The sequence below is a fragment of the Fusarium phalaenopsidis genome (assembly GCF_050370095.1).
Source record: "Fusarium phalaenopsidis strain FUZ10S chromosome Unknown contig_32292, whole genome shotgun sequence".
NCBI lineage: Eukaryota > Fungi > Ascomycota > Sordariomycetes > Hypocreales > Nectriaceae > Fusarium > Fusarium phalaenopsidis.
This window is the reverse complement of record NW_028145410.1, coordinates 265,318-277,105: the sequence shown is the minus strand read 5'-3', so window position 1 is coordinate 277,105 and position 11,788 is coordinate 265,318. Positions and strand designations below refer to the sequence as shown.

The 11,788-nt window shown below is 50.9% G+C and overlaps 5 protein-coding genes across 5 annotated transcripts; 2 read left to right on the top strand and 3 right to left on the bottom strand.

Annotated features, from left to right (window-relative positions):
- Nucleotides 1-41: 41 nt before the first annotated feature.
- On the bottom strand, nucleotides 42-1,689 carry LRP88_04403 (uncharacterized protein; the record flags this gene model as incomplete). Its single annotated transcript, XM_083240977.1, has 4 exons — nucleotides 42-675; nucleotides 729-1,239; nucleotides 1,287-1,426; nucleotides 1,478-1,689. 4 exons carry the CDS (start codon nucleotides 1,687-1,689, stop codon nucleotides 42-44), a joined length of 1,497 nt encoding a protein of 498 aa, XP_083102125.1.
- A 1,258-nt stretch (nucleotides 1,690-2,947) lies between these two features.
- Nucleotides 2,948-4,964, top strand: LRP88_04402 (uncharacterized protein; the record flags this gene model as incomplete). The annotated part of the gene is made up of 4 exons (XM_083240976.1): nucleotides 2,948-2,996; nucleotides 3,047-3,218; nucleotides 3,268-3,360; nucleotides 3,413-4,964. The coding sequence occupies 4 exons, from the start codon at nucleotides 2,948-2,950 to the stop codon at nucleotides 4,962-4,964; spliced, it is 1,866 nt and encodes a 621-aa protein (XP_083102124.1).
- Nucleotides 4,965-5,131: 167 nt separating this feature from the next.
- On the bottom strand, nucleotides 5,132-6,211 carry LRP88_04401 (zinc-binding alcohol dehydrogenase family protein; the record flags this gene model as incomplete). Its single annotated transcript, XM_083240975.1, has 1 exon — nucleotides 5,132-6,211. One exon carries the CDS (start codon nucleotides 6,209-6,211, stop codon nucleotides 5,132-5,134), a length of 1,080 nt encoding a protein of 359 aa, XP_083102123.1.
- A 2,414-nt stretch (nucleotides 6,212-8,625) lies between these two features.
- On the top strand, nucleotides 8,626-9,716 carry LRP88_04400 (uncharacterized protein; the record flags this gene model as incomplete). The annotated part of the gene is made up of 4 exons (XM_083240974.1): nucleotides 8,626-8,730; nucleotides 8,787-8,999; nucleotides 9,049-9,409; nucleotides 9,466-9,716. 4 exons carry the CDS (start codon nucleotides 8,626-8,628, stop codon nucleotides 9,714-9,716), a joined length of 930 nt encoding a protein of 309 aa, XP_083102122.1.
- A 212-nt stretch (nucleotides 9,717-9,928) lies between these two features.
- LRP88_04399 (Gfo/Idh/MocA family protein) lies at nucleotides 9,929-11,237 on the bottom strand (the record flags this gene model as incomplete). Its single annotated transcript, XM_083240973.1, has 4 exons — nucleotides 9,929-10,376; nucleotides 10,449-10,638; nucleotides 10,692-11,106; nucleotides 11,160-11,237. 4 exons carry the CDS (start codon nucleotides 11,235-11,237, stop codon nucleotides 9,929-9,931), a joined length of 1,131 nt encoding a protein of 376 aa, XP_083102121.1.
- Nucleotides 11,238-11,788: the final 551 nt, after the last annotated feature.

Below are 11,788 nucleotides of genomic sequence, written 5' to 3'. Positions count from 1 at the left end.
GCCAGCACCCACCCTGCCAACATAAACCCAGCACGACCGGTTTATGCCTTGGGAACCTCACCCTTCTTCGAGCCGGTTTCCGTTAAAGGACTGGTTGAACGGGCTTCTCCTTCCAGGCCATCGGCCACTGATAGAGCCGGAGATGGCTGATTGCTATACTCTGCCGGAACTTTTGGCACATCGCTCCCCACTAGCTCATACAATGGAGAACCCCTCCCCGTCTGGCCTACCGCCTCTTTCGATTCAGAATGTAGTTCATGGAAGTGATGAACGTCACCCATCAGTTCCGTATGGGGTTTAATAGCATTCGCATGCAACTCGCTCTTGCCGAACCCAGGAGAGTCTGCGCCTGTATCAGTCTCCTCATTCCGCGCTGGCCCATTTGGCGCTTGCTTTGCGGACTGTCGACGTCTCCGGATTATGAAGAAGGCTCCGGCGGCAGCGATGACAGCGACGACTCCAATGACAATGCCGACGATTGCACCAGTACTCAATGAATTCTGTGCCTTGTTGTCAGAAGAGTCATCTGACGGATCTGAATCTTTTCCGCCATCAGAATTCGAACCGGACTGAGAGCTCTTGGGAAGAATAGTCACGAGGGTCTCGTCTGCTCCCCCATCCCAGGTGCACTGTGATATATTAAACACGTGTCGTTCGTAGTCGGCTGTTAGATAGCTATGCTGTAGTCAGTATCAATCACATAACATCAGCTTCTGGGACCAGCTTACGCTTCTTGCAGGAAGGTCCGTCCAAGCGTGTACTGTGACTCGTTGGCGGCCAGCTTGAGAGGGAAGTAATAGCTACTCTTCTCAACCAAAGGATATTCTGCTCGGAGCGCGAATGCCTGGTATGGCAGCGTGATTGTGACGGTGTCGCCACCATCGAGAACATCTGACAAGCGGAAGGAGACCTCGGCGTCTAACTTGAGAAGCGAGTTGTGGTGCGTATCGTTTATTAGGTATAGGTTGCTATCTTCGTCAAGGGTGAGGTCGAATGCGGATTCAAAAGCTTCAACAGCTGACTTTGGTAGCCAGATATTGGGATCAGTCGAGTCAATGTAGATGTTGATGGGTGAAGGTAGCAGAGAGGCCTGATCAGCACCGCTGTAGATAATGGCTTGAAGCGCCACCACAAGATCACGGGTGATATCGTCAGCCATGGTGAAGGTAACGGCATTTTCGGTGAATCGCGAAGTATCGTAGCCGGAGAATATCAATTGACCATAAACCTTTTTCAGACCTAGAGCATGTTAAAAATCGACACATGTAGCAAATCAAGCCACTCACGATAGATTGCGCCTGCGGTGTAGCTCCAACTGAGAGATGGGATGCGCTTCTGGTCTTTAAGAGTGGTAAGGAACGAAGGTGAAGAAAAGTTGCCAAGTGATGTGAAGTTCAATGGCTGGTTGTTGATGCCAAAGATTCCTCTAGATTGAAGTCAGTTATCGGGGACTGCATGATAGATAGTCACAGCTCACAAGTAGAACGGAGATGCTGTAGCAATACCACCAACAGTTTGATTCTTCAAGGTAATACCTCCACTGCCATCCACAAGGCCGACACCAAGGACATCCAGGCCAAATTGCGCCGGTTGTTGATATCCCAGATTTGCCCCCAGGCCAACTTCTCCATCATTGATTCCGAAAATGCCAAGATTGTGCCAGGTCGAGGACTCGTTTGGGTTGAACAAATTGCCTCGCGAAACAGCACAATTCGTAGGGACATCGTCAAAAATTCTTTCTGAGCAGCCGTATTCCGAAAGAATCACCAGCGTCTCGGGTGCAGCTGTGGACACGAGAACTCGGGCATCTTGATGTGTTGTACCGACTCGCACGTTGAAGCTACTCCAAGGGCCATCATTCCCCTCGCTGGGACGATGTTAAACCAAGATCTCCTTCCAACTCGCGCACAAGAAACTTACAAGTACTGACTTGGGGGGATGACGATTGCTGAAGGGCTGCTGGCTTGACAAGCTGGCAATGAGGCCAATGATAAATATGCTACAGCAGCTGCCAAATGATGGCGCCGGGATGACATATTTGCCTCCGTTGATGCTGAAGAAGAGTAAGATCCAAAGATTTCCCTCCCAACGACATCGCGAGATACTGGGTCTGGGACAGAAAATCAGGCTCGGCTGTCGGGATGCACCAGCCCAGGGGTAAGAAGGTAGTCTGCCAGCCTGCATAGGCTTGGCATGGATTAATTTAACCCACGCCGCAGCAAGTGCATCGAATGTGTTCCTTCGTGTCCACACGACCGCTTTTACTATCCAGAATCAGCACTAGAAGCCGGTGTGGCTGTCTTGACCTCTTAACCGAGGCGGGTACAGTTTATCTTTTTCTTATTGTTATCTGCAATATTGGCATGAAGCCAACAACCACGACAGAAAAAGGCACAGTTATCAATGTATGAGGTATTAAAACCCAATGGCGTCAGGCGGGTACACAGCATGGGTCTGAGTGTGATATTATTGCTGTCTACAAACTGGTTGATTGTTGTGTTTGCAATAGCTCGGCTAGGCCCCTGGTTGACAGTAGTTTCATATCTCTGGTTCCCAAGGAACCCTACGCCTGTCAACCCACGTTAACCGGGCGTAGGGCTTAGCTTGATGTGAATCTCCGGCGCTTTAGGGAGCACCAGATCAGGCTGCGTGGCGGTCAGAGCCTGGTGGGGGCTGTCACTTCATAGCCCTCGTTTTCAGCCGCAGTATCCACCGTTACCACTCTCGGCGGCTTGGCCGACAGGCAGCAGTGAATGACCGGGCTGGCGGACGAGAAGGGTATCCTTATCCGTTCTTTTACTAGAGCGAGCACTGCTCTCTGTCGACCGTAAACTTCGCTTAGCCGTTGGGGTTGCTGAAATCATCGTCGTTCTTTACTTTCACTCTCCCTCAAGTTGCCAATTTTGTTCGATTTGCATTTCCTCGCAACCTTGGCTCTATTCTAAAGATGTGGACGCTGATAGGGCTCCTAGCCGTCGGGGCTCAGCATGTTCACGGTATGGAAATCTCGCGTCGAACCGGAATGATGGTTGTCTAACTGCTCCAGCTATCGCCATCACACCCTCGAACTCGACAACCAGTATCATTACAACAAAAAGTCAATCCGCTACGATCACTTCAGCCCCATCCATCGACGAGAACGGCATTACAGTGAACACCTGCTCATACATCAACACCACCGATGGCCAGACTCTCTGGAACTCTCCTTACTGCAGCATGTTGGTAGCCACGCCAAACAAGTTGTAAGGCCCGCTAACCTGTGATTAGGTATGCTGGTACTGTCGATCTAATCTACTGGCCCACCACTGGCAACCACTCTTACCCATCTACATTCGTCGATACCGAAACCGACTACACGTTGTAAGTCTCAGTTGACCCAGGCATCACTGAAACCAGCGGCTAATGATAACAGCTATTCGCCGTCTGTTTACATGATTGTCAACACCCTATACGGCTGGAATGAATGTGGTCCCCTCGGGCCCTCAACCAGCCGAGCAATCTTCGGCTTTGATCTGGATCAGGTTTCAACGCTTGTGCCATACAGCAACTCCGAAGACACGGCCACACGAAGATCGACACGGCAACTGTATCTCAGTGACTTGGGAATAGATTGCGACGGCAACTATAACAGGTCGCATCTGGCGACCCAAATGGCCCCTGTAAAGGATGATGATACCCGTTGCAACCCCTTCCTGGCTGTCCCAATTGATGCAAAGCGGTGGGGATATCCTTACTGGAAGCATTGCGGTATCAAGAACAACAAGTTTGGACTTTTCGACCCTCCATATGCCGTGAAGCCCCTTGACAACTTGATCCCGGTTACAGCAACAACGGTGGACCCCGCCAAGCCGAAGACAACAGCCGCATCGACCAAGGCTACCGCTGCCCCTGAACCAGGACCGACCAAAACGAAACCCTCTGACCCAGAACCTACCCCGGATGCCCTAGAGGAGGAAGGGGAAGAGGAAAAGCCAGCACCTGGCAATACCGAGACAGAGGGCGAGAAGCAGACTGCAGGTGGCGATAGAGATGAGCAGGGGGGCAAGACGATAGAGGGACCCGGCTCTGAGGCAGAGAAGACAAAGGCTGCTTCACCAAGCACCCCTTCCAATGATTCTGATGTTGATGCTGGCCAGGATGACACCCAACGTGACCCTCAGGGAGAGAACACCAAGGGTGGTTCGGGAAGTACCCCCTCCGAGAATTCTGATGGCGATGCCGAGCAGAATGACCCATCCTCTGAGGCAGAGAAAACCAAAGCTGCTTCAGCAAGCACCCCATCTAAGGGTTCTGATGGCAAGGCCGGGGAGGATGGCCCGCAGCCTGGCCCTCAAGTGGAGAACACCAAAGGTGCTTCGGGAAGCACCCCGTCCGAGGATTCTGATGCTGGTGCCAGCCAGGATGGCGCACAACCTGGCTCTGAGGCAGAGAACACCGAGGCTACTGGGGGACGCACCCCTTCCAAGGACTCTGGTGCCGACGCCGACCAGGATGACTCGGAAGACGCCGGCTCATCCCCGGCCGCACCAGGGTCCGACGAGGGCAGTTCCTCCGGTGACGGCCAGAACAACTCCGATCCCCAGGATGGCTACTCCGAAATTGATCCCACCGAGTATTCTGGACGTGTCGTCTCTACCATGACTGGCGAGCAGGTTGTCCGCCTTGGAACAGCTGGCCTCGAGATCGTTGACGTCGAGTCCGGCAAGACCTCTACCTACGCTGTTCCAGCCGCTGGAGTCACGGACGACAAAACTACGTACGCTACTGCTACTGTCGCTGTCTATAGTGGAACGACTTTGACTTTGGGTGGTCCTGAAATCACCGTCACAGGAGCGGTGGTGGTAGCGCCACCTGGTTCTGAGGCTAAGCCAACGCTCGCTGTCGTGGGTTCCTCATCTGCAAACAGGATCACAGGCAGATTTCTTGGCCTGGGAGTTTCTCTCATGCTAGTACTTTGGACTTAGATAGATTCGGGGAATTAAACGCCATGTCCAACCTTCTCGGTCGCTCGGGGTTGTTGAGCTCAGGTCTTGTTGCGAGTAGAGGGTGTAAATTAAGGGAAGACTCATAGCTTAGTACTCCATAATCTCGCGCTTCCTAATTGTACTAATACTAACTATGTGCGCATCACCTAACCTTGAAGAGGGTGTTCAAGAACCAGCTTCTCCTGGCTTGCATCCCCACGGGCAACCCGTTTGATCGCCTCAATGCCAGCCTCAGCCCCAGTAACAGCCGTAACAACCGGGAGCTTGACAACTCTATCCGCCGTTGCCAAGAGATACTCCATCACCCCACGGACGCGCTTAGGCGCCTCTGGATCTTGGGGTGCCCCCATGGCACTGTAACTACCACTGGGGCGGTACGAGGTGCAAAACCTGTATCCCGGATCTGCCGCAACGGGGAGGGTGCAAACAAGGCGAGTCTCTGATCGATCCGGGGATAATGACCTCTTGGCCAGCAAAGGGGTGCTTTCTCCACCGGTAGAGGCATGTTCCATGGTGCCTTTTCCAACGGTGTCGAAGGCCATGCTAAGCTTCACGCCGAGGGTCTTTTGCCAGCGCTGAATGTCCTCAACGACAGTTGGGCTCTTGTAATCGAAGCAGTGGGTGGCTCCAAGCTGCTCAAGGGTCACGTGGTTTTTGGCCGAGGCTGTCACAAAAATGAACTCGAAGCCAGCATCCTTGGCCATCTGGATGGCCATGTTGCCCACGCTGCTGGCCCCTCCCCAGATCAAAATTCCCTTTCCGGTTGGATCAAGACCGGTGACGCCTGCTGCGGCAAAGCTAAGGCCTAGGACGTTGAACAGGGCATCGGCTGCTGTATGGGCTGCCATGGAGATGACGCCAGCATCCTTCAGCGACAGGCCATCTGGTACCTTATATAGGAGCTCAGACTTGGCGATGGCGAAGTCCTGATGTGTTCCCAACGAGGAAGGCATCGGGGCCATGAGGGGAGCGATGCCGCAGACAGCATCTCCCACGAGGAAAGGAGAATTTGGACCTGTCTGCTCAATGGTGCCGGATAGTTCGAAGCCGGGGATAAAAGACCTCAGACCGATGTGGTAGAAGTTGAGGTCGCAGGGGTTTATGCCTGAGTACTTGACTCTGATCAGGCATTCTGAGCCCTCTGGAGTGTAGGTCTGCGTGACGGTTTGAACAGTTAGTTCGCCGTTGGCAGCAAGGTAGATCGACTTGTATGGTTGGTTCGCCATTGTACTGATGTGGTATTGTTGAAGTTTCTGAGTGTCTGGTTAAGATATCCAATGGTTGAATGCAAAGGCTAGCGCACTCATGTAGTTTTATAATGGATCTAGACCGGAGGAAGAAAGAACTACATCGCGCCGACGGGCAAACTTCAGCTGAGCACTACTAATACTCGGGATAACACCGCGTTCTTGAAGTCTAGTTTCTCGATCAGCTTGGTCAGCAATCGGGACTGCAGGGGGTCTGAATGTCAATGCTTGAACTCATAGAAAGTCAAAATCGAACGAATGGAATTTGCGGGCGATATGAGCGAGCCTTTGAGACCCTGGTGTGTGTAGTGGCGGACCTCGGCCTTTCAAGATCTTATCTCCGCGCGTCAAATCCCACTCTGTAGACAAAAGAACAAGTTAGACGTTAAATCAGATAATTGGAATGGGCAAGATATCTATGAACTAATCTTCTCTTTGACCACTATGGCTCGCAGTCTGATAGTTGGCTGTGTGATGACATTCCGACGTTGAATGCACCTATCCACTCTAGGTACATCAGGTTTTGTAACTTCTTTGCGTTTCAGGCATGTGCAATGATATTATATAAGTACAGTCTCTTTTACTATTACAATGTATTTGTGCTCTCATCTATGGTCTTCGAAGTGATGGAGATGTATAAACAGAAAGGGATCCAGCCGCTTTATCAGCTCACGATGTCCCTCATCTGCCGGTCTCACCAAGTAACACCCAATGACCATCCCTAAGCAAAAGTCCCAAGCTACAAGATCTGATACTGTTGTGAGATCGGTACATTTGAGGACCAAGTCGGCGACTGTTCTAACTGTTTGCCCCTGGCGGGGAAATGTTGCCTCCTCATCATCCCAGTATGAGTTCGGAGAGGGGATCTGGACTTTGAGCATGCTCGGGTTCAAGTAGTCGAACGGTTTGAACTGTGGAAAATGGCACATTAGAAGACAGTTGAGGTGAACGTGGACCTTGAAGTGCAGGAGTGCAAGCCTCGGCCGGTTAGTACAGCGCTTTATTAGCTTGGTCGATCGTGTTGGCAGCTTACCTCTGGTAGCACTCCCGGATTATGGGACTCGAGTTTTGTTCGTTGATGGTCTCTTGATCATAGACGCCCATGGTATCGAAAAGTTGCCACACATGCTTGCTATTGATTATAGCCGATGGGAACGTCTCTGCTCCACGGTATGTCGAAAGAATCAAGGCAATGAGAAGTACCTGGAACGGGGCGAGATACGCGGCCCGAGATCCAGGCGAGCCTTTGCAGGTTTCATGAAACTTGAACTAAAAGCTGGTCAGAGTGCCATGATCCATTGGAGTCGCAAAACTTACAAGCTGCGCATCGAGAACCTTGAGCAAAGCATCATGGTAGAACCGGGCCTTATGTCTCGTCTCTGGGGTATTAAGGACCCAAAGGCCAGCCGTTAAAACCGCAGAGATCAATTCCGGAGGATTATCTGACTGTAGGAAAGTTTTTTTATGCAAGAGAGGCCAGTGTGGGTGAAAATGAAGGAAGTACGATGCTTCAAGCTCGGTTCGAGACGACGCTTGGAGTAATTCGGTTGTTGGATTTGAGGACAGGTTTAATCCAGACAGTCCTTTGTTGAGCAAAAAGTCCAATCTGATAAACGAGGAGTCATTTGGTTCAGAAGCAGCTGGAGCCACTTTCGATTGGGCTCCCACGTCCTCTTTCGATGCTGGTTCCTCCTCTGTCTGCCGAGCAACCTCCTCAGACGGATGACTGATGGCTTGGTGTCGTTTGAGCAAATCACTAGATGCATTGAGTTTCGACTATTTGTGGTGAGATTGTAGTACATATTTACCCCCGATTGAATGAAGACGGGCATGCTGTGCACGCAAACAGACGTAAATTCAAGTGGTCCCGCTCATGACGTAAGAGGTGCTCCTTTTTCTTGTACGAACGGGCGCATCCCGCATGGTTGCAGTAGAATCGAGAGGGATCAGAAGACATCGGAAGACGGGGACTTGGGAAGTCCGAGAGAACTGTCCAAACTGTCAAGTAGAGGAAGACGATGTGGGATGTGGGATTTCGGTTCTTAACAAGCATTGGACCCCTGAAGCTGTGGATTGAGAAGCTCGCGCTATGTGGGATCTTGGCGTTCATGGCTGAGCAATGTGGGATCCGATGTGGGATTTCGGCTTTGCCTATTTCGGCCATTTCCGAGGCACACTTAGTCACCCTACACCCAACTTCAATGTTGTAAGGAGGAGGTCAAAGAACGATACCGAGTGGGAGAACTCGGCATGATTGTTCATAAAGAGGCCATGGTCTTGTAGGAACCCTCTGTGAGCATTTTTGAAATCGAATTCTCTGCAATCGCATCTTCCCTCTGTCAACACTTTGCAATTTGAACGTGGCCCAAGTTTCAGATCCAATAACCAACAAAATGACGACTGTTCTTGTGGCTGGTGGTACCGGAAGCATTGGCAGGGCCATTGTTGAGGCTCTCGCGGAACAAGGAAAATTCGACGTCATCGTCCTGGGACGCAGGGCAAGTCCAAGAATCCGTTAACAGAGGCACTGAAGGATGGTTGCTAATCTTGCTAGGCCAATGCTGAGCTGGAAGCGCTCCTGGGCGCCCGTGTCATTGCAACAGACTACGGAAATGTCGACGGCCTCGTCTCAATTTTGGAAGAAAACAAGGTTGATACCGTCATTTCAGCCCTAGGCGGCCTTGCTCCCCCAGACGCGGAAAAGGCTCTCATCCATGCTGCTGAAGCATCGAGCGTCACGCGTCGATTCATCCCCAGCGTCTTTGGAGTCCAGTATCGTCCTGAGTATGTCTGGCCTTTACTCGACTCTACGTTAGTGTCTAACTGTTGTTAGTCAAGCCTGGTTCCCTGCCGCTCAGGCCAAGTTGGCAGCCATGTCTGAGCTAGAAGGGACCAACCTTGAGTGGACCATTGTATGCAATGGCTTCTTCCTCGACTACTGGGGCATGCCCAAGGTCAAGTCTTACCTCAGCCCTATGACTCTGTTCATTGACGCGGCTTCCAAGGAGGCCGCCATTCCAGGGTCTGGAAACACCCCCGTCGTGTTCACGTATAGTCATGATGTCGCCAAATTCACGGCGGCCTTGTTGACGTTGGATAAGTGGGAGAAGAAGTCGTACGTTATTGGTACCAAGCTTTCATTAAATGAGTTTCTTCAGCTCGCTGAGGAGGTTCGGGGTAAGTGTCATTGCTCCGATAGTTAGACTGACACATTCTGACTCAGTGCGATACAGGAACTGAGTTCAAAAAGACTCATGACTCCTTGGAGCTACTCAAGGAGGGTAAGATCACTGAGCTTCCTGGCCACCGCTATGCGTATGAACACTTTCCAAAAGAAGCACTGCAAGGGATGCTTGCCACTTTTGGAATACTCTTCGACGAGGGGCAATTCGACTTTAAGCCTGAACGCAGCCTCAATGACATCTTTCCTGAGATCAAGCCTGTGTCGGCTAAGAAGATGTTGGAGATTGGATGGAAGAACTGAACGCTGGGTTTATAGGCTCAACATCAAGTCGTGTTCACTTCAGGACTAGGATCGAGATGAATGTCATTCCATGTATCCGCAGTCTGCTGACGTGCCATTCACAATCTGTCAGTCAAACTTGATGTCTATCGAGCAAAATAAGAGAGATGTTATTGCCAGGTTCCTTGGTACTAACTAAATCAATGCCGAGAATGGCCAAGCCGCCAAGCATGTCAGGGGTACGCAGCCTGCATGATCATCTTGATCAGGTCCATGTCTTCCCGAGCATCCACAGACGAAGTCTTTGGGGACGTCTTATTCGTCGCACAATGATAAAAGTTTAAGAACTCGAGCGTGAATGGGTCCTCGTAGGTCTTTCTAACCGTGCGCTCTTGGTAGCCATCGCCCTTGGCACTATCGATCTTTTCCCTGATGGTCATAGTGACAGGAAGCCCCTTCACGTATGGGGTATCGTAATCGACGCGCACAATCTTTCGTCGGGAATAGATCTCAATGTGGGCATCGAACCTGGGCACGTCGATAATTCCCGACTCGTACATGACCGGAAAGCCCTCATACTGGAACAGGACATTCCAAATTGGCAACCCGAGGGATGCGCCAACAACTCGTGAAGGCATGCCAACCATCTCACGCAAGGCAGAAAAGTCGTGGACGCCAAGTCTATGAAGTGAGCATTGAATGTTAGTCATATATGTTAATATGCGCCAAGGGCTGGGCATTAACGTGACCTACCCCGTGAACAGCCTAAACAACGTCTTCGACTCAGGGGTTGCTGCAACTCCAAATTCGTCGACCAGTGCTGTCTTGACCATCTCTTCCTCAACCGAGTGCATGTCTGCAACCGCGCCCTTTGGGAAGTCGGTATACTTCTTCGGAAATATGCCAGATTGGTCGACGAAAGAGCTGTTTTGCCCAATGATATCTTTCCAATGTCAGTTGCTTATGTCTTGACTCACTGACTGATTGTCAACTTACCTCTGACCCGTATGTACTCTATCTTGTCCATTCCTTCAATCTCCTTCAAAGCATCCAGGAAAGCCTCGGCATATCTTCTCTGGTATCCCACAAAAACCTTCGCCTCAGAGGTCTTCTCTGCGGCAATGATGGAATCTAGGTCGCGATAGTTCAGCGCGAGAGGCTTCTCCACAAAAACGTACTTGTTGTGCTTTAGAGCAAGGATCGCCTGTTCAGGATGGAAAGCGTTGACGTTGCAGATAACGACGACATCGGTATCGGGAGAAGTGATAAGCTCCTCCGGATATGTAGTAGTTTTGAGTGTTCCTCCTGCAACCTTCTTGCCGCAATGCTCCAGGGCTTGTTGGGACACATCGCAGATGTAAGTGATGTGATAGCAGCTGGAGAGATTGTTCAACACGTGGATATGAGATACCTATGGAGATCAGCATCGTCTGAAGAGGACGAATAACGTGGGCGCTGAGATACCTGGGCAATTTCTCCCAAACCGATGATTCCGACTCTGAGGACCTTTCTGGTTCCATTGACCTCTGGTACTTCAGCCATGATGAGTGGATAATCGAATCGAGCAGAATGTTTGACGCCGGTGAATTCTTCTAGCCTGCTTTTGGGTCTTAAACAACTAACTCCCAGCAAAGTTAATACGGCATGATCACGCAGTTCTTAGCATTCAATAAATACCTCCCCTTATCACCACGATGTATCGTCTACATTGAGAAATTCAGATACCCGTACATTTTGCCGTAGTTGACCCCTTGTTTGTCTCGAGTATGAGATTTGGCCCCCATCAGTCGAGTCTTACACAACAAAAAATCCTTCCTGTCTGTAAGACCGTAGTAAGCTAAGTCCGATGCAACGCCGCGCTAAACGATCGGTGCAGCGGCCCGTCTTATGCAGTAAGATACAAATGTAGACGCTGCTCGCTGTGGGACGGATAGACGCGAGATCTCGCCATTGTACGCGCGTTAGCGGCTTTATTATCGGAGATAGAGATGTGCCTACAGATGTGCATATGCATGAGACATACGGTTACCCGGCCCGCGATATCTACCCCGGAATCAACATTTAGGGACGTTGTATCGTCTGGTCTAGACTGC